At 41.8% G+C, this 19752-nt stretch overlaps 1 protein-coding gene across 1 annotated transcript in view; it reads right to left on the bottom strand.

The window, feature by feature from the left end:
• Positions 1-9698: 9698 nt before the first annotated feature.
• LOC129352238 (cytohesin-3) overlaps positions 9699-19752 on the bottom strand; it is a 38898-nt gene continuing 28844 nt past the window's right edge. The window contains exons 10-13 of the mRNA XM_055021113.1: positions 16492-16568; positions 14307-14378; positions 14034-14188; positions 9699-11964 (exon numbers count right to left, since the gene is read on the bottom strand). Of these exons, the coding sequence (XP_054877088.1) occupies positions 11892-11964; positions 14034-14188; positions 14307-14378; positions 16492-16568 (377 nt within the window). The 3' untranslated portion in view covers positions 9699-11891. The remainder of the gene's footprint in view (positions 11965-14033; positions 14189-14306; positions 14379-16491; positions 16569-19752) is intronic.

The raw sequence follows: 19752 nt of genomic DNA, 5'->3' as shown, positions 1-19752 counted from the left end.
ACAGACTAGCGGTAGCAGCAATTGGCAAACAACAATTGCTGCTGGAGGAACTGTGAGTCTGCTAATTACTTCTCAGTCCAGTGCTCCTAACAGTTTTAAATGCCATGATGGAGTAGCTGTAATAAAGAGCTGAAGGTGGAAAGAGAAAAAGTTTCTTAAAGAGGCAAAGACCCAATTTCAAAATGTCAAACTGTGAACACTGATTTTTTTGAAGTTGTGTTTGATATATGTCATATTTTTATAACTGGAGGTAACAGTTACATGATTATGCTATGAAATGGCAATACATGCATGGAAAATACATAGTACTCTACAGCTGCACATTCTAAAACGTAAGTTGAGTAATTGTTTTTAATGTTTGTTCTGTCCTTTAGAAGTGGGAGTGTGAAGGCAAAGTGTGTCCATCAGCATCAGCATGCCTGTGTTTTCCACATGTCCATCTGTGGAGGTTTTGGACATTTTCGTGTCTTTTGTTGTGTCCAGGTCTCAGTGCTCCAGCAGAGGAATGCATAGCCTGGGGGAGCTAGGTGGGGCCGAGGACACACTCCCCATTGTCATGTTGCACCTGTTTTTCTTAGCTTAGCTTTTCAATAAAGTCAGGATGGGCAACAGGAAATGTCGAGGAAACAGAAAAGCTGCAGTCAACACTGCACTGAAGTATATTCTGTTTTGTCTCTGTGATGATGTCTCATCAAAGAGACCCATAGTGACCCATACCTCCTGAGCCACCATCGCCTCTATCATAGACGTGTATCAAAAACCCAGAGGAATGTTTCCAACATCTTATTGAATCTATGTCACAAAGAATTAAGGCAGTTCTTAGAGTTGTTACATTGTGTTGAATTGTATTAAGTTGTATTTTTGATTCTGTAACAAATGAACAGTTGGTGTGTCTTTCAAGGTTCAGGTTTGAAAGCTGACTCGTGTCCCGTCAGTCCTGAGCAGGTCGACACGCCTGCTGTACAGTTACAACACCTCAGAAATGTTTAATCATTAAGAAGAGGGAGTCATTCTGCATTCCTCCTTCTTCTGATGGAAAAACCTTTGCTTTGAATGAACAATGGTGTGCAGAGGAGTGGTGCTGGACTTGGTCTGCCAGCTGGCTTGGTGCACTGATAACTTTAGGATCTGATAGGGCTTTTCCTGGGAACTAACCAGCACAAAACTACCAAAGTATTTACATGCATGAATAATGGATGGATCAGATGAAGTATAATGTTAGCGACCATATTAGGTTTTCCTGAGCAGGATTGTTTCCAGAAGGTCAGGAGGACATTAGTCGCCGTTCCTTCCCTCCTTTGGGACACATTAACTTGATCTTTAGCAACCTAGTGAAGGCCACAGCGTCACTCGCCTGCTATGTTTACTAAAGGAGCAACCATCTGTGTGTGGCCGGCTCATTCAACGGTCTCCTCTTTCACAGTTTTCTGCTGCTTTCAAGGGCACACTGCTGGAAAAATGACCATATTTAGTGCACATCTACGCTGTTATCGCTGTAGATTATAAATCCAAAATACTGTCTAGCAATTGTCCTTGAAAGTGGGATAAGTATGCTGACATTTCTATAATCTGATTGTTACCAGTCTCGCCACTCCTCACCCAGTGTAATAGGTGGATATATGGGGCAGCAAACCTGATGCATGGCGCTGGCTTTGAGCTTAATGTAATTCTGTGGACAGACGATGGAGTGATGACCCAATCTGAAGGCTGAGCGCTGTAAATCTGATCCGTAAAACCAAAGCTACCTTGTTGCCTCGTCGCTTGCTCTCTCTTTCTCTGGGAGCGAGGCGCTATGATTTACAGAGCCGCTCGTAAAGCCTCCTTCCTGTCTGCGCGGCATCAAGGCGGAATGGTTTCCTGAAGCTGGGACTCCTCTGGTTATTCCTGAGACCGAATGTAAACCCTCAAGATTTTTTTCCTCCCCTTTGTCTTTTAATCGCCTGTTTGGTGTGGATGTTCTGTTTAACCACACGGTGCCGTTGGGTTTATGACTTCCATATCTTCTGTTTTGACCACAGTACAACTGACAGATGTTTCTGATGTGTGCTCAGGTGGCTGCATTTAGCAGATCACAAGTACTTGAACTGAAATTACACAGGAAGATCATTTTCTCAGACGATGCTTGCATTTGCACATCAGCATAAATGTCTTATTCATTTTAGGGCTTTTAGTGATCCATCTGATCTGTTCTTTTAATAAGGTGGAGTAATAATACTTTCTCTGGTCCCAGGGTAACAATTGTACTTACATCCTCAAACATTTAGCTTTACTAATATTTAGATCAAGCCAAATACTCCTGACGGAGCCGGTGATGAAATGATGTAACGCCACTGTTCCAAATGTCTTTCCAGCTGTTTTCACTCCATTTTCAGTGGAGATGAAGCTACTTGGTCAAAGTGACAAGGACAATGTCAGAGTGGACAATGGTCCTTTCTCCAGCTAGGTCCTTAATGTACAAGGTTGAAGAGTCAGTGAGTTGAATTTATGAATTCCGTTTATTGATACCAAAGTACAGCTGGTCCATAATTCATGCAATCCTTATGGGCTGGCAGAGCAAAATGTCACCTCCATGCTCTTTGTTGGCCTCCATCTAAGCTACTCCCTAAAGACGATGTTCCCTAATGTGTCATCTCCTCTAACTGTCATTTTTACAGTGTGTGTGCTTTATGTGTGTGCCTCTGGTGGAACCCATCCTGGGGTCCCTGAACTCTTGCTCTAACAAAGCTCCGCCTGTTTCCACAAAGCTCCTCCTCGTCCTCACAGCTGCAGTCTCCGGCTCGGTGTCGCCCTCTCTGGCTACTCCGACGCTCCATTCTGTCTAAATTGCTCTTCTCTGTGTGTGAATGGTTGTTTGGCCTGTGTGTCTGCACAGAGAAGACTGTTTGACCTGTCTGGTTTGAACCCCAGCTATCCATAGCTAGGCCAGATTACTTCTAAGGACTGAAAAAAAGTGAGGGGATGAGGTGTAACTTGCTGAGGGACATTTAGCAAACATTAACACAGACACTTCTCATCTTTGTCGAGTATTCAGTTGAAAGCGTCTGAACGCCTCGCCGCTGTTCGCAGCCCCTTGTTTCCTACCACGAGTTTTGTGGAGATGTACTCTGTAGATCTGCACATTTTCCACTCTGCTGAGTGGTTCCCTCAGATCGTTAAACGTCCATTCATTAGAGGGGGACCCAGGCAGGGACTCAGCGTCAAGGCAAACACAGAGAGGCCTGGGTTGGGGTGAGGAGGGTGGCTCATTACTGACAATGGGTGCCTGCTTGTGCAGTGTGTGGAAACTGCAGCAAAGTGTGGAATCGGATGTGATCACAGCTGAGACATGGCTTTATATGGAAGTTTTACATTCTGCGTTGGGCAGAAGCAGTGAACGACAGCAGAGCAACGTTGTTCAAGAAACTAACTGAATGTGCAACGTTTGATTTAGAGAAGAGTCTGAGCCTTCTGTATCAGCTAGTGGAAAAAAAAACAAAAAACCCGACAAGTGATGGGAACTCCCAACATGTTCCGTGCTCAGACATGCCTGGGAGAGATGACGGCTGTCTCTGCTGTGTTAACAAGCCCACCAAATAAGCAGGTAGGTGTCTTACACAAGACTCTTCTGTGATTTTCCTCAACACAAAAGATTTCCAATAAGAGACAAACATAAACTTCTGCCTTTCGATGTTTGAGGAGGTGGAAAGCGGTTGAGTTAAGCCTCTTATTGTTCTGGGTTCCACGCAGACCTGCGTAATGTTTGAACAAGCCCCTCACTGGAATTTCAAAAAGAAGGAGCGCCGAACTTAACGAATGAATAGAACCACTTTTATTCCTGTATTCTTACAAATTGTACACAGACACACTCGACTGAGTGTAGGCCACAGTATTTTGTGAAGAACATGTTTTTTTTTAATTATACAGCAATTTAAAGGTGCACAAAGAAGAACCAAACACCTGCAACTCTAATTGACGCAGAAGGTGCTTCTATGAAACCCAAACTCAGGGAATAAGGGAGCCATTTTGAGATTTTTACATGCATTATTGTTTTTCCATTTTATAAATATGCATTGCTTTCTATATGAAACCCTAATAAAATTCAGTGAAATTGGGGGATGTTGAAGGTTTGAGCAGTTTTGGAAGACAATGTAAAAGCATCTCTCCTGACGCTCACAATGGGTCTGTGGTCTGTGGCCTGGAACATGGAGCATCAAGGACGTCGGAGGAAGAACGTTTTCTTTGCAGAGATGAAATCTGGTGTCCTCCTGCCTTCAGAAGGAGATAATCAGCAGATTGGAGGGAGTTTCATCTAGTCCTCGACGCGTCTCCGCCTGAGCCAAAACAAACATCAGGGTGGAGCTTCCTGCCTAAAATCCTGGGAGAGCAAACCCAATGAATCAAGGAGACCACAGTCGTAGTCAAGGCTACAAATGCGCTTCTCAGTGATAAGCACCAAAGGCTGTGACAGAAAAGGTGAAGGGTGGACAGTTAGACATGGGGGACTTTGTTTCTCGTCGCAAACGCTGCAACTGTAATAGATTTCAGTGGGAAGGAAAACGTTGCTGCTGCAGATCCCAACATGTACAAGCAGAGTCCTGTGAATTCCCTTGACCTTCTGTCCCTGTTAGAGAGCGGCGGCAGTGAATAGAAAAGTTGGAGTGGACGTTGAACAAAGAGGCAGTAATCAAAGAAGTCTCTCCTGTTTCTTTTGATCACTGCTTGAACAGCTGTTTCTGCAGGCCGCTCTTACTCATCCACTCTTGGCAGAGCAGAGCCAGATAATAGATGCATTCTTGTGAGCGAGATGAGGGTTGCCAGGATGGGGACACTTACAGGGATTCCTCTGTGCAGCCTCTGGTTTCAGTGCCAGCTGAGAGGGAGAGATCCGACTGACAGTTTGCAGCCCAACACCAAAATCCCCAGGCCAAATCACTGCATTTATACATGTGTGACAAGTGATATACTTTGTGATCCTCAATTCACAATGTTTTTGGTTGTCCTGTATGATATTCCGACCAGAACCAGATCTCAAAAGTGTTTTCCCAGTCAAACATGTTCAAAAGCAGCCCAGTTGGGGGGAAAGCTGCCTAATCCGGTAACACTGACAAAGAGGTGGTAGTGGACTGAAAAAGAAAGACCAGATGTTGGGTGACGTTGCAGGTACATGAAGTTCTTGAAAAGATAAAAAATTGTATCGGCATAGCAGATGTTGCCATGCCTGAAAACATGTTTTATGTCGATGAAAATGTAAAGAAATACAACACAAATCCTGTAAAGTATATACAGTAAAAGAGCTTAATTTATCTAAAGTTTTCGAGTCAAACCTGCCACTCAAAGCGCTTTGCACCAGAGACACATTCAACCAACAGACTCACTCGCCGAGATGCAGATTGGTCGGCAGCTGCTCAGGGGCAAGATGGCTGCTCTTCCCACCCAATCACAGTAATGTGTCGTCATGGAGACACCTATGCGACTCACATGCTGTGTGCATTTTGTACGCTTCACATCAGTTGTTGGGGATTTGTTATTTGCTGCTGAGGATAATCATTTTGTGGCTGAAATAAACATTATTTTTATATCAACTTCTAAGTTCTGTGAAACAGGGCAATATTTCAACTCATGCATGTCTTGTCAATATGTTGAAATGTTGCACATTGTCCTCAGGCGTGTACAGTCAGTGACAGAGTACAAACGGAGCCATTCACCAAGAATAACAGTGAGCGACGGGGAGCGGAGGTGTGTTTGCTAAACGTGACAGCAGACAGACAAGCGTCGTTAGGGCTTCGCTGAAGGGCAGCAGGCGGCCAATAGCACGGATCCTCTCTGACTTCAGGTCACCAGGGCAGCGGTGTGGGTGGAAGACATCCTGCGGAGGAGCCGTCAGCTTTGGAAAGCGTTTTGGTTGTGTTTCCATGTGTGAGCGTGGAGTGGGGGAACATCTTGACACACATGTTCTGCGTTACCTTTCTGACTCCTTCGACAGCTGTTTACACCTATAGGAGCATGTTATTCTAGCTTTACCTGGTGTCTGTTCTCGCACACACACACACAACACTTTAGCTCAGCTCAGCTCAGCTCAGCGTCCCTGATGTGAAGCAGTCTGGGAACAGCGGGGCCTAACTTACAACGCCACTGGGAACCTGGAAAGATCATTTGTTCCTGTTAGACCTCCGGTTAAGCAATAGGAACGCCATTTGGTGCAGCTTTTTCACTCTATACTGAATGTGAAGTTATTATCTGACTCGTGTTTTTTTCCAGAACATCCATCTGGACGCCCGAGACCGCTCAGAGAAAATGAGTTTCTTCCCTAAATCAAAAGCATGAGGTGATTTCCTGTGCTTTGCACACAGGTTCTCATTAGGCAGATATCCTTGACTCATTCCCATTTTCTCCCATTTTATCTCAGGCCAGGGCATAACGAGGGAGAGGCAGAAATAAAGATACTTAACAGTTAAAAGACCTGCCCGTCTCCCACTCACCAGTGTGCTGTGACTCCCTGAGAGGGGCGTTCACACGAATCAGCACAAACTGACCACTGGACCTCCTTCATCTGCAGGAGCGCCGTGCGACTCCCTTGAAATTCTTCAAAGTAAGATGGAATTGCGTTGATGGCTGTGTGGGTGTAGGAAGCAATGGCCGGCGTTTGTTACCGTCCCCCTCGCAATTACAGTCCCTCTGGTCTCCCTGGTGTGGGCGTGTACGACAATATGTGGACGCTATTGACGAGGACCCGTTTGTGTTTTGGACCCACTGTTTAGCGTGGAACCATTTGTAAGCACATATATATATATGGTTGTTGACTGGTGTTTTTGCACAAAACACGAGCAAAACCTCAGGTTTTCTAAACCCGTGAGGCTCTTCATATTTTCTCACAATGCAGCCACAAAGATGTGTTTTAATCACGCTTTTATGTGACAGGCCAACACAAAACAGGGCAGAGTCAAAAATTATAAAAATGCTGCATGATTTAGTATTAATCTGATCCATTACAACAGGTTGCTTTCAGACATCACATACTTACTAATATGTGATGTCATTACTGGCCGAACATTTACTTCCCCCTAAAAGCAGAAAGGTTCAATAAACACATTGTAAAAGTACAGTAATAATATGTTGTTAGCTTTTGTACCATAAAACAGAGGAGCAGAAATAAAACCAGCACAGCAGCAACTGACTCTTAGCTTTTTGACCAGGTTTGCCTGGTGCTATTCTAGTGTTAGCATTGCCTATTAGCTCGCTAACCTTGTGGAAGAACAAATAAAACGTATGTCTGGTACTGAGAAGGATGAAACAAAAAAACTTCACCGCTTTGCTCCTATTTTTAGACTAGTGTTTGCAGTGTAGCACAGCAAGCTACTGCAGGAAGGCAGAAAGTTACTCTAGAACTATAATTTTGTGGGATTACTTGTGCTTCATTTGTGAATATTTTGTGTTGCTAATCAATTATTGCAGCCGGCATATTCAGGAAAGTGTCAGATGGATACAAAAACTGAAGAGAAATAAACGTTTGGAGCAGCTGATGGCTTTAGTACCAAGAAATAAGAGAACTAGAACTAAAAGCTGAACCACATTCTTAACTGTTCCTGTTTATGTAGATCTAGTGCTAGCATTTCAGCCTAGCTAGCTACAACAGGAAGCTTGAAAAGTTGCTTTTAAAACTTGGCTAAGTTTTACTAATTATTATTTATGACATATTTCTATATTCTTCTCTATATGGCAAAAATGTTTAAGAAAGCCATCATTAGGGGGATTCTCTATTTGCTAGCATTGCAGCCTAGCAAGCTGCTGCTATATGAAGCTATAAAAGTACATTTTAAAACAACCCTGAGTTTTAAAAGTTATTTATGACCCATTTGGAGATTTGTTTTATGACAAACATTTTAATGAAACTAGCAGTTTCTGTACATTTACACCCAAGTATTAGCACTGTAGTCCAGCTACCTGCAACAAGAGGTTAGAAAACGCCTTGAAATCTTTAGTTCTTGCTTTTTTAATCAAAGCGCAAAGCTTCTGTTAAGTGTGTTCAGATGTTTGTAATTTTATTGTTAAAATATTTCATTGACGTGGGTGATGTCGTCAGTATTTGACTGGAAAACGATGCAGCCCTGTTGTTGGAACAATAACTAGTTTCAGTTTCGTCAGTTGGCCTCTTAGTGTTTCGTTTAGGAGGGCTCAGACAGGGTGAATCGCGCATCTTTAAAATCACAAGTTAATTGCCAAACCTTTGTGTTTTTTCATCCAAAGAAAGAAAACATGATTTGTAAAGAAATCATGTTGATAAAGCGAACTCTGCCACAGACTGCCACAGGTTTTTCTTTATGTCATTGATTATGGGTGATTGTGGGTTTTTTGGACCAAATGGGCTCCCTTAATCACACTGATGACTCTGAGGAAGGTTTGATGAGTTGGGGACAATTGCTCTCACTGAGAGAAAATAGCATCATTTATTATGTACAGAAGAAAAGGGGGGAAATACTTGACGATGAAATTCAGCCGGTAATTGCGGCTTGTTTTCTTTACAAAGCTCTGAGCTTTTTCTCCGGTGTTGGAACAAAGCCAACTGCTCCACTTTTACACTTAGAGAAGCACAGAACGTGTCACTGAATGACGTCATGTCTCTGACATCATTCAGCGGAGAGGACGAGTGGTGGACTTGAACTTAGCAACTTTCTACGCATGCGGGCTTCCATCTGGAAAAACACCTGCAAGTACATACAGTATATATGTTGAGGATTACGCACATTCATGTTCAAGCTGGACACAGAAGGGAACGTGTGACGCAATGCGCGATCCCGACACAGGGGAGCAGAGTTTAACGGGGGAACGGAATTTAGCACAAAACCTGCATCAAAAGAGAACACAGAACTTCAAAATAAAAGGGGATCTTTATTCTCAAAAAGAAAAAAATTCTCTGAGCTGTAAGAATGAAAAATATAAAGTTCAAAAATCTGTTGAAAGATCATATTCAATAATTTGCCAACTGAATTTATAATCAATTCTTCTGATTTCTGGATTTTTTGGATCTTTTACATCCACTGCAGTGTTTAGATGTGGCACCACCTACTGGCCGCGTTGTGTTACTACAAACATAAACAACACTCAACTTTTCTGAATATTTTTCTGACCCTGCAGAGTGTCACGGTCTGTGAATAAAAAGGCTTTTTAAAAATATATACTTAAAATCCTAATTGAGAATCCCAAACTGTACAAAGTAGTTTGAATAATAAACCAAATTCAATGCATTATTTAACTGGCATTATTTGGAAAGTATGCGACTGAACTGCATTGACCTGTTTATGAAATTCCTTCAGCTGAGATTTACTGTGATTCAGCACTATATAAATAAACTGAATTGAATTTGTTGACAAATTAAATGAAATTTAGTTGAAATTTTCTAAATGAAAACTAATTCAATGAGGCCCCAGATTCAGGCAGACTATTTTCAACACTGTGGAGCAACATATAGCATCTCTACTTGTGTTGGATCTGTAGCTGAAAATCAGACTCAATTTTTTGAACATGAAGCTTAAAAATGCCAGTGACAAAGTATTTCTACTCTTGGGTACAGTTCTTGGCTATTCAAAACAATCTCTGCTCAAACACATCTTGTTACTCCACTAAATCATAAAACATGCAAGTCTATAATTTTTATTGGGAAATATTCAGCACCAGGATTCTCTCACTGAATGCACATGAAGACAGAACCTGTCACCCGTAGGGAGTTTGTCACTTTTTTATTCAGATTGTACATCAAAGCAGCTGAAGGTGGTTTCCCCAAAGCAACACACAACCATAACAAACGCAACTGCTCCACTAGACTCAATGGAATGAACCGCCAAAACAGTGACATTCCTTTCTTCAATTCAGCACCATTTATTTGTTTCTCATCATTGAGAGTGTGGACTCTTGGTTTCTCCACTAGGAAGCAAGAAAAGGTCCTTCTTCTTCTACTGTAGCCTAAAGCGTTGAATGACATGACCGATACTAGATAAACATACGAAGGAAACAGCTGTACATTGTATTGTATATACACTAACTGAAGGGTGAGACGAGAAAGTAAATACAAAAGATTGGAAACTAGTGAGAAAGATGAACACAGAGTCCTTCCAGGAACCTGACTCAGAACTTTTAAAAGCTACAGCCACTGTAATAAACTCTATACAGCCGTGTTTCCATTTCTGTGCCGCGACACATGAACTTACCTGGGTGCACTATAATTTACAGTACATGTGAGTACATTTACAGAATAAATCAGAAGAATTGCATAATACAGTCATTTGAAGGCTACCAGCGAGACCAGCTGACTGATGACCTTGAGGCTTTCAGGAGTTCACTGTAAAACATTGTCACCTGTTGGCAGTGAGACGAGGTGGATGTGAGTACCAGTAGGTACCTCCACCTGGATAACAGGAAGGTTGTAGGAGATGGCAACGGATTTGGAATTTTCTTCTCTATCCAGTGTCTTGCAAATATATATATATCTATATATATATTCAATTCTCTAGAACTTTCTTACATTTTTATTTTGTTTGCTTTACTGAGATAGACAAACACAAAGTAGTTCATGATTTGTGCAATTTAAAACATGGGGTTCATTTGAGTTTAGTCTCATCAAAACTCATTCGAATTGTGTAACATGGTGGAGGTAGTATCATGGTATGGTAGTGCTTTCATTGAAGACAGAAAGGATGAATGAGGTTATAACACCTGCAAGAAAGTGTAAGAAAATCCATAAGACGAGAATGAAGCAGTCCTTCCAGTTTTTTGGGAATTTCACAATAGCAGAAATTCACTCAAAATCAGCAAGTACACACTATTTTTAATCCGTTAATGCATGATTGTTGGGTTTTACAAATTTTCCGCAAAAATTGACAAAAAAAAAATTGGGCTTAAGTGATTTTAAAATTAAGTCTTAAAAATTTAAAGATGTTTGTAGAAAAATCTAGAAATTTCTGAATTTCAAAAAGCTGAAATTTTCAAGTTGTAAAACTTGAATTTTTTTAACTATTCAAACTCAGAGATGTTCAGGTATTTTTTTCCAGAAAATGTCTGCAGATTAACCTAAACATTTCTTTCCAAAAATGTTAAACTTTTGGAGCTCAGAAATTTTCTTGTTTTTTCTAGAAGATTTTTGATTAAAACATTGCAAGTTTCTGGCAGAAACTTACTCCTTTCTTTTTCTTTAATGGCCATAAAATGCTGTTATTTTTAAGGCCGATGTTCTGAAACACTCTCTATTCAATCTGACTACCCTTCAACTGTTTCACAAAGAAGAATGGGCAACAGTTTCAGACCAGTGCAAAGCTGGTAGAGCACAATTAGACTGCATGGCTAAATTCAACTGCATGCTTAATTTTTCAGATTATCAGTAAAAATAATAAAAAACCTGGAATTATTACCATTTTGCACTACTTTGTGTTAGTCTGTCACATAAAATAGAGTACAAAAAATGTGAAAAAGCTCTAGGGAAACATTTGCAAGGCACTGCATTAAGGTGAAGTATGTTGAGTTCCATAGGAGTCCAGCAGAGGGCAGTCTTTCCCAAGCTTTGTAGAGTAAAAGCTCCCTTATTAAAACCGTCTCTTCTGCTGCTGTTCTTCGCTGTAACTCAGCTCGGTGAAGAGTTCATTAGCACTTTCTCTCCTCTTCCTCACTTTAGCATCAGAAAAGACTTGAGATGCAAACAGTCCAGGGCCAGAAATGACCCAGAATCCATTGCGCCTGTGCTTGTCCCTCAGCCCTGAAATCACTAAGTGGGAGACCTTCACAACTTCCGTAGAAAAACACACACACACACACACACACACACACACACACACACACACACACACACACACACACACACACGCACACACACACACGCACACACACAGACAGACACACAATGACTCTCAGTCCCAGATATTCAGTCATCATTTCTTGTTGGCTATCCTCCTCTTCCTGGTGGCCAGCATGTCGTAGAAAGGGTCCCTGCTGATGCTCGCCCTGTGAAGGAGGACAGGAAGGCAGGGATTAATGGCAGTGTCCAAACGTTCGTTATGAAGGGTCAGACTGTCAGCGCTGTGAATATGTTGTTTGTAACTGTCAGCAAGTGCTTCCTGCTTGGTGTTTGCGCTGCATTTTGGTTGAGCGGGGGTGAAGGGGAAACGGTCCCCCAGCTGTAGCTCTGACATGGATATAAACAAAATCATTTCTGATTGAAACGTTTTCTGTTTTGTTAGACTAGAAACCTCTCTTTGATCAGTGGTAGCAGCAGAAAGTACAGGAAACACGTGATTAAATAATAAATAAAAACTGATACATGATAGATATCAACATAATGAATATTTAGCATTTTAGTATTAGCTTCTGCTAAATACCATCCAGGTGTAGCGTCTAAAGGTCACAATCAAAACCTTGACGTAGGAGAGGGTGTACTTTCTTTTTCAGCATGATGGTTCAGTGTATTTGGTGGAAACAGTTTCTTGCTTTGCAGGAAAACACCAACATGAGGGTGTGGAGAAACACAAACAGTCCGAGCCTCTTTATTTACAGGCGTCGTCTTCTTTCAAAATAAATCAGTCCGATTACAGCAGCTTTGTGCGGTGAGTGAATCCATCTCCACATCCCATCAGCCCGCGCTCTCTTTAGGGCAACGACAGCCTCGTGTCGCACTCAACAAAACTCTGAACAATTAGCAGCTGACATGCCGCTCCCCGGTTTATGTGTGTGAACAGATGAATCAGGTTGGGACGGTATGTATACATATACACGTGTGTGTAAGAATGCGCTGACTGCCAGGGAGCCGGCTGCTGCCTCAGTCGTCCACGCCAGACTAGGCCAGGACAGCTCAGCCCTGCTGAGTCCAGTTTGTGACGGCCATTATTCCCACAGTGAAAAGGACGGCCTCTGGATCCGACTCTAAATGTTCTAAACACAGACGAACCAGCAACTCTCTCTCTCTTTCTCTCTCTGAACATGAAGCGATCTCACCCCCAGCAGGACTTCAGGAACTAAACGGCACCACTCTCATTTAACAGATATACATCTGTCAGTGCTAAGAGGCTCCATAACATCATTACTGAATGAAAGAAAGGAGTAATAGAATTTTCTGCTCTGATATCGATTGTATGTGCAAGTGAAGCTGACTGGAGGAAAGCCAACGCAGCTAATCAATAACACACTGAGTCCAATTTACAGAAGCATTTCCACTGTCCCAACCCCACTGGATAACAAGGCAGCTGTTGGACCTTTGGTACCTTGCAAAAGTATCCAAACCACTTCAATATTTCTTATTTAGTCAATGATGTGATAAAACATGTGCCGAAGCTTCTCAGACACAACGTGAATTGTGTGCACTTACATTAACTGACTTCTTCATTTGCACCATAATGTGTCACCAAGGTGACGCTTGAAGCAACATGGGAAGGTCAGAGGATCAAGATCAAGATCAAAACTGCTCTAATGCATGGACGTTTTTGTGATTGACCAACACAAGGTAGTGCAGAGTTATGAAGTGGAAGAAAAATGATACATCTTACATCTGAAAAATCAATTTTAGTATCAGATTACTAATAATCTGATACTCCTAAATGAACTTCACGGCTGTACCTGGATCCACCCTTGTCTCTCCACTTCAACTATACACTGCTTTGTCTATCAAGGAAAATCATAATAAAACACACTGTAAGTTGGTGTTTGTAATAAAATAGAAAAAGGCTTCGGCCAGGTGCTGTGAAGTTTAAACACCTCCAAGGATGCATTCAGGTGCTTTTTTTCTGAGGCTCTATTTAGATTTTTCTCTTTGCTTTTGAACTCAGAGGGAAGTGACCTTCTCTGGAAGAGCAAGATTACCTCCAAGTGTTATCTGCATGGAAGTGTGAGAGGTGGGTTTACATTTGGCCACCAGCCTGTGTGTGCGTGTGTGTGTATATATGTATTTCTGATTGCAGTCCCCATCAGTGTGAGTGTTTGTTTCTCCCACTGTGAAGGTCAGACATGTGAACGTCTCATGTGGGCGCTGGCTAAGTGCCCTCTGAGTGGAAATGGATCCGCGCCAACCTGCCAGGTCTTACTTGATGGACTTGATCCACTCCTCTTTCTCCTCTGGGGTCGGGGCCGATATCCTGTACACCACGTGGTTGCCCTCCACCACCCGCCCGTCTGCCTCCGTCTTGCAGGCCTTGATGACCTGACCTTTGTGGCTGGGATTGTAGAGCTCAAAGCAGTTCTAGGAAGACATCATAAAGGCACGATCAGCGTTTCACCGAAACAAACTGAGAAGAGATATCTGAGTAAATCTTGTTTAGGCAACAGGAGGTGCTTGGACTACTAGTGTTACTCCGTACTGGTTTCCGGGGCTCGTCCACCTCTCTAATGCTGAGGTTTTCAAGGGGAATAATCCCGCGAGGCTCTTTATCCTGAGGACACAAACAAAACACCGGCTCAGCGTCAACATATTGCTTGTTTTGTGAATGCATTTGCCTCCATTTATAATCAAAACCAGGATAGCATCTGCTTATGAAGAAGCTAAAGATTATTGAAATGTCACAACGCTGCTCTTGCTTTGGTTGTGAATGTAGCTTCTTTTTTATGGAGATTTTCAAATAAAAGGCACAAACTTTAAAGTCCTGAACATTGAAAGAAAAAGAAAATATCTGGCCAAAAAATGGAGATGGGTGGTAAGCACATTATTACCCATGCACATAAAATACAAATCCATCCTTTGTTTGAGTGACATAATCTCACACTGAAATGTTTAGACAAATTGGATTTCATAGCACAGTCTTATGCTCAGTTGTTATAAAAATGCTATTAATATCAGATATCACTTAAAAGAAATTTGACTTTGTAATGCGATACCTTAAATTTGGGCCTCTGTCTCTTTAAAAACTCCAGCTCTTTCTGAAACTCCACATCAGGATGTCATCACAACATGGCTCCTCTATCAACCCTTTAACAACGCTTTTAGCAGCATTCCACTGCTCATCTCTTAAAATGAGATGAGCAGTTTCACCAGGTGTGTGCTTCTGGCTACTGGCTAGTCTGAAGGAGCTGAGTGGAGGAGGGCTGCTCTGTGAGTCGGAAGCTTGGAAGCTGCAGCTCAGAGGAGGAGCTTTGTCCCCGAAGGCGGGGCTATGTCCACCCAGGGGTTTTCACAGCCTAATGGTTACCATGAAGAATAATTGATTTCTCAAACATGAATGGAAGAATCAAAGCAACACTTCAGGTCTGATTTTGATGAGAGAATAAGTTATAACATGATGTAAAGCTCAAAAAGTGGGTTTACCATAAAATTTACTGCTCCTTTAATTTCTTAGTTGAGTCTTTGTTCTTTCTAAATGTTCTCAAACTAAACATGTTGGGAGTTTCTTGAGAATGAGAGTGTTCTACTGCAAGAAATTATTGCTTTAAATAATCATAAAAAAATCCTACCCAATGCACTTCTATGAAGTATTATTGCTCCTTTACTTTGAGGAGAGTCTGACTGAACCGAAAACCTGCCGAAGGTTAACCCTCATTCTGGTCACATAGGGGATCAGAATGAGGGTTGCATCACCTGGGGGAGATGCAACCCTGAGCTCCACATTCATTCTGGTTGCTGTAGCGACGACAGACGCCTGTCTTTACTGTTGTAGAGTGATTGTGTTTCTCTGTTTTTCACGTGGCTGTGAGGCAGATTCTCCCTCATGGACGGAGGCTGGCAGCTGGCTCGGTGTGAACCGTGGACCCCCACCACCTCTACAGGCGCCGGTGTACGCGGGGGGATTCCAGGCTGTGGGGTTTGGGGGGGTTAGAGGTGGGTTATGTCTTTGCAGTGCCAGATGTGTTGCTGTGGATTTTGCAGATGTTTTCAATCAAGTCTCATGTTAATTGCAGGAGTGTGGCTCATTTAAGTCCAAAGGGACACATCTACTAAACAGTAAACCTAGAGGGCAAAGACTTGTGACACTGTCTTTTATGATACTGACATAAAAAAGATTTTTTTTTTTTTTGTTGCATCAAATTCTTTCATATAGCCTTTTGAGGCTATATAAGGATTGAGATTCAAACAGAATTCAATAAAACAGTTGTTGGACATATGATGAGCAAAAAGGTGCTAAATCATCTTATTATTAAAGGCCGAGTCGACATGTAACCAGATAGCTGGGTAAACAAGAATATTTTTATGCACTTCGGCCTTTCATCCTGTTTAATTCACTGAAAACAAAAACACTCCGGCCAATGTGGAGGTTTTTGAAAAAACTCTGTTTGTGTTGTCGTGTGGACGAGAAAAGATGGAGATCCCAGGTGGTGTGCTTTACAGTCTGCGACAAATAATGAACCAATGCTTTCTTTGACATGATTCCCAGCTGACATCATCTTGTATTTTATTTCTTTTATATCAAATATAAAGTTAAAGCATTAGTAATATAAATATCTAATATAATATAACATCCAATATAAAGTTAAAAGTAGTTCAACCTGTCCTGTTATGCTATTAGCACAACAGGAAGATTATTTCTGCCCTTTAATGTACTTGCTGCTACTTACTGTTGTGTATTCAAAGTAGTAGAGGCAGTTGTCGGTTAGGATGAACCATCTTCTCTTCCACGTTTTGACTCTGCCGCCTATCGGGAAGAAATAGATGGCATTTGAGTTTACGCCGAGTTGCCAGTTGAGTATTTATTTATTTATTTTTTGTTCACAGTAGAAGGTAACATACAACACACCCCAGCTTCATGTACTATTCATGTACTACATCTGGTTCTGATCCTCAGTCTGGATCGGGGCATCTAGAAGCCTCCTTCCCCCCCCAGCTCCCAGCGGGAAGCAGGGGAGGTTTGTGAAGTCATTTGAACTCCGTGTTACCATTGGAAAAAAAAGCTCCAACATGACGGCTGCAGCATAATGCCACACACCATCTCTGACGAGGCGGTGCCAAAACGTTTGTGAGTTTGACTGGAGCAGAAAACTGATGTGTCTGGATTGTTCTAATGAAAGTCCAATTGATCGTTATCTGACCAGAATCTTTCTTTGAGTTACATGAGGTAAAATCTCTCTTAAACTAAAGTAATAGAATTACTTAATTGGATCATAATTACCCCATCTCTACTTTATATAAGCAATGATTCCTCAATCTGCATTTTATAGTTCATAATGTATTTGCTGACATTGTAGAAAATGCAAAAAAAAAAAAAAAAAAAACTGCCGTTAATGATGTAATCGGATGTAATCTGAGAACTTGGGCTAATTCCGCAGTAGTCGAGCCATAAGCCTGTACACAGCTGCTAATATCCCTCAGCCATATGTTTGATGTCATCCTCACAAACGGACACAATGCGATGCACAGGCTCCTGGATTTACAGGCTTCAGGTCCAGATTTCACCAGATGCCTGAAAATAACCGAAATCATTTCGGCTGTGTGTGTGTGTGTGTGTGTGCGTGCGTGCGTGCGTGCGTGCGTGCGTGCGTGCGTGTGTGTGTGTGTATGTGTGTACATTTTCAATTGTAATGATGCTGCTTTTTTACTATATCGCTGTAGATACACAAAAATGCACAATGTCAACTTATTGTTGTATGTTTATTGGTGATAGATTAAATAGCATCAACAATTATACAAATGTATGTTAGTTATTGGAGCTATTTATTTATTCAGTCATTTCCTTTTAATAGTGTTAAAACATAGAACAAACTAAAATATCCACAAATGTAGTGATTCTCAAGAGCTTCTTTAGAGCATTATAACCTTTTGCTGTTTTGCCCTGTAGTGCTTGGAAATTAAAATGCTAATGTTAGCTGGTAGTTGGGCTAGCTGCTCATAGTTTTCTAACAGTAGTTTTAGAACAGCATCCCTTAAACATTAACATCTCTAATGTTTAAGAGATGCTGTTCCTTTAAATATTAGTATCTAAAACTCCTCTAGATTCTCAGCCATGATTTCCCATGTTTTCTCGAGACTGACATTTTTTCCAAACATATTTGTTTTAATCTAAACAGGTGAGAACTATAGTCGGTCAGCTGACAGGCGGCAAAATTTAAACTCCAGAAGTGGTCCAACAGAACATTTCTGTGGTTCTGAAGTCATGAGTTTTGGTAACTGTAACTCTCATGCCTTGGTGTCAGTAAGGGGAACATGCTGCCCAGGTTTGATGATGACCAGATCAGACACGGTGACGGCAGGCGTCTCCGCCTTTGGTAACAGCAGAGGGTTACGAGAGCACAGACATGAGGCTCCACAGCAGCACAGAGCTGACAGTCCAGGAGAGTGTCTTCATTAAGACATCAACAATAATGTTCCCTCATTACACTCAGTTGGAGTGGCTCTGATGGAGAGCGGAGTTACAGAGGGTGCGGCATTAATGAGGAAAAAATGGTTCTGGTCTAGAGCAGCTGGGTCAGAGAGCAGGCAAAACAGGAAGAGAGCGGATATCATGACAAAGCAGCAAGAGGTTTGCAGGGAAGCAACTCAGGAAGGAGGATGAAAAGGGGCAAGGCTGTTCTTTATGCTGAATGAGCAGCAGTACATTCCCACAACACAAGCTCAAGCATGGCTCGGGGTTCCAGCTGCAGAGGGCCAGCATGATGACCAGGTTACCTGCATGGTAAGCCTGTGGACAGGCTGACGGTACCTACAGGAAAACACCATATTGTAGATACCCTGAAATGAGTGGAATCCAGAAGGTTTCAGTTTTTAATTCTTGGCTAGGCTAATTCAAAGAATAGCCCAGCTGCTAATTTTTGACTAGCCTAAATAGTATCCTAAAATACAGTATCTCAGAAAATGTGATTATTCAAAGACCAGTAAAAATGTATTTTTAATACAGAAATAGTTTACTGAAAATATTGTCCATGTACGTACTGTATATGGACTCAATTCTAGGGGCTCCTGTATGATATACTGCTTGGGTGTTACTAGCCATTTTTATGACATTTCCCTCATAAACCCAGACAATCTATTTGCTTCGTTTTAGACAGTTTTATTTGCCCACCTTTTTTCCTTTCACTAAATCTTCCAGAATTATGCTTTGATAAAACAGTTTGAACAACCTATTTCCATAGTAATCACCTCATGCAGACTTGAAGATATTGACATCAAGTCTGCAGTGTTTAGGCCATAACATCTATTAAAAGTCAGTTTTAAATCTTTCCGATGTAATAAGCACATTTTATAACACAAAAACATGTTGAATTTTTAATAACAGTGAGCCAAAAGCATAGAAATTAATGGTCCATAACTGTATAACAAACACAAAATCTATAATGAAATACATAACGTTTTTCATTATAATTTATTGAGATTCACACTTGCATTAAAACTTAGAAGCTTAATGTTAACTTACTTAAAGACGTTTGGTTTAACTAGAAGGGGAAAAAACAGCAGGAAAGAGAAGATGTATTGAGCAGAATGCAGTTCTTGGAAAAAGGAATCAGTTCTTTGCGTGGGCACCACCTAAGATAAACCATGTGCATCACCCAAACCCCTCCACAGCCACCGGAAGACTCCAGGCACTCTGCATGCAGATCAGTTCCCTCCAGCCTGCCTGTGATGGACTTCACCCATCACCCCACAGCCGTTCTGTTGCCTCACAGCTCTGGTAAACAGGCCAGTTTTACGAGGTGCCCCGCACATCTGGGGCCCCGGTGTGCTCGGAGAGATATGACAGCTATTGCTCGGAGAGATATGACAGCTATTGCTAGTCTACGGCACTCTCAATGTGCTTGGGAGGAAGAACTAGGACGGAGTGTTACCTACCACCTAATGCAAAAGATTTAGGAGGGAACAGCCGACGCTGAACAGAATGAAAGAACACA

Source organism: Poeciliopsis prolifica, unplaced genomic scaffold, assembly GCF_027474105.1.
Source record: "Poeciliopsis prolifica strain line A6 unplaced genomic scaffold, Auburn_PproV2 SCAFFOLD074, whole genome shotgun sequence".
NCBI classification, from domain to species: Eukaryota; Metazoa; Chordata; class Actinopteri; order Cyprinodontiformes; family Poeciliidae; genus Poeciliopsis; species Poeciliopsis prolifica.
The sequence above is the reverse complement of the archived record's forward strand: the minus strand, read 5'-3'. Positions and strand labels throughout refer to the sequence as shown.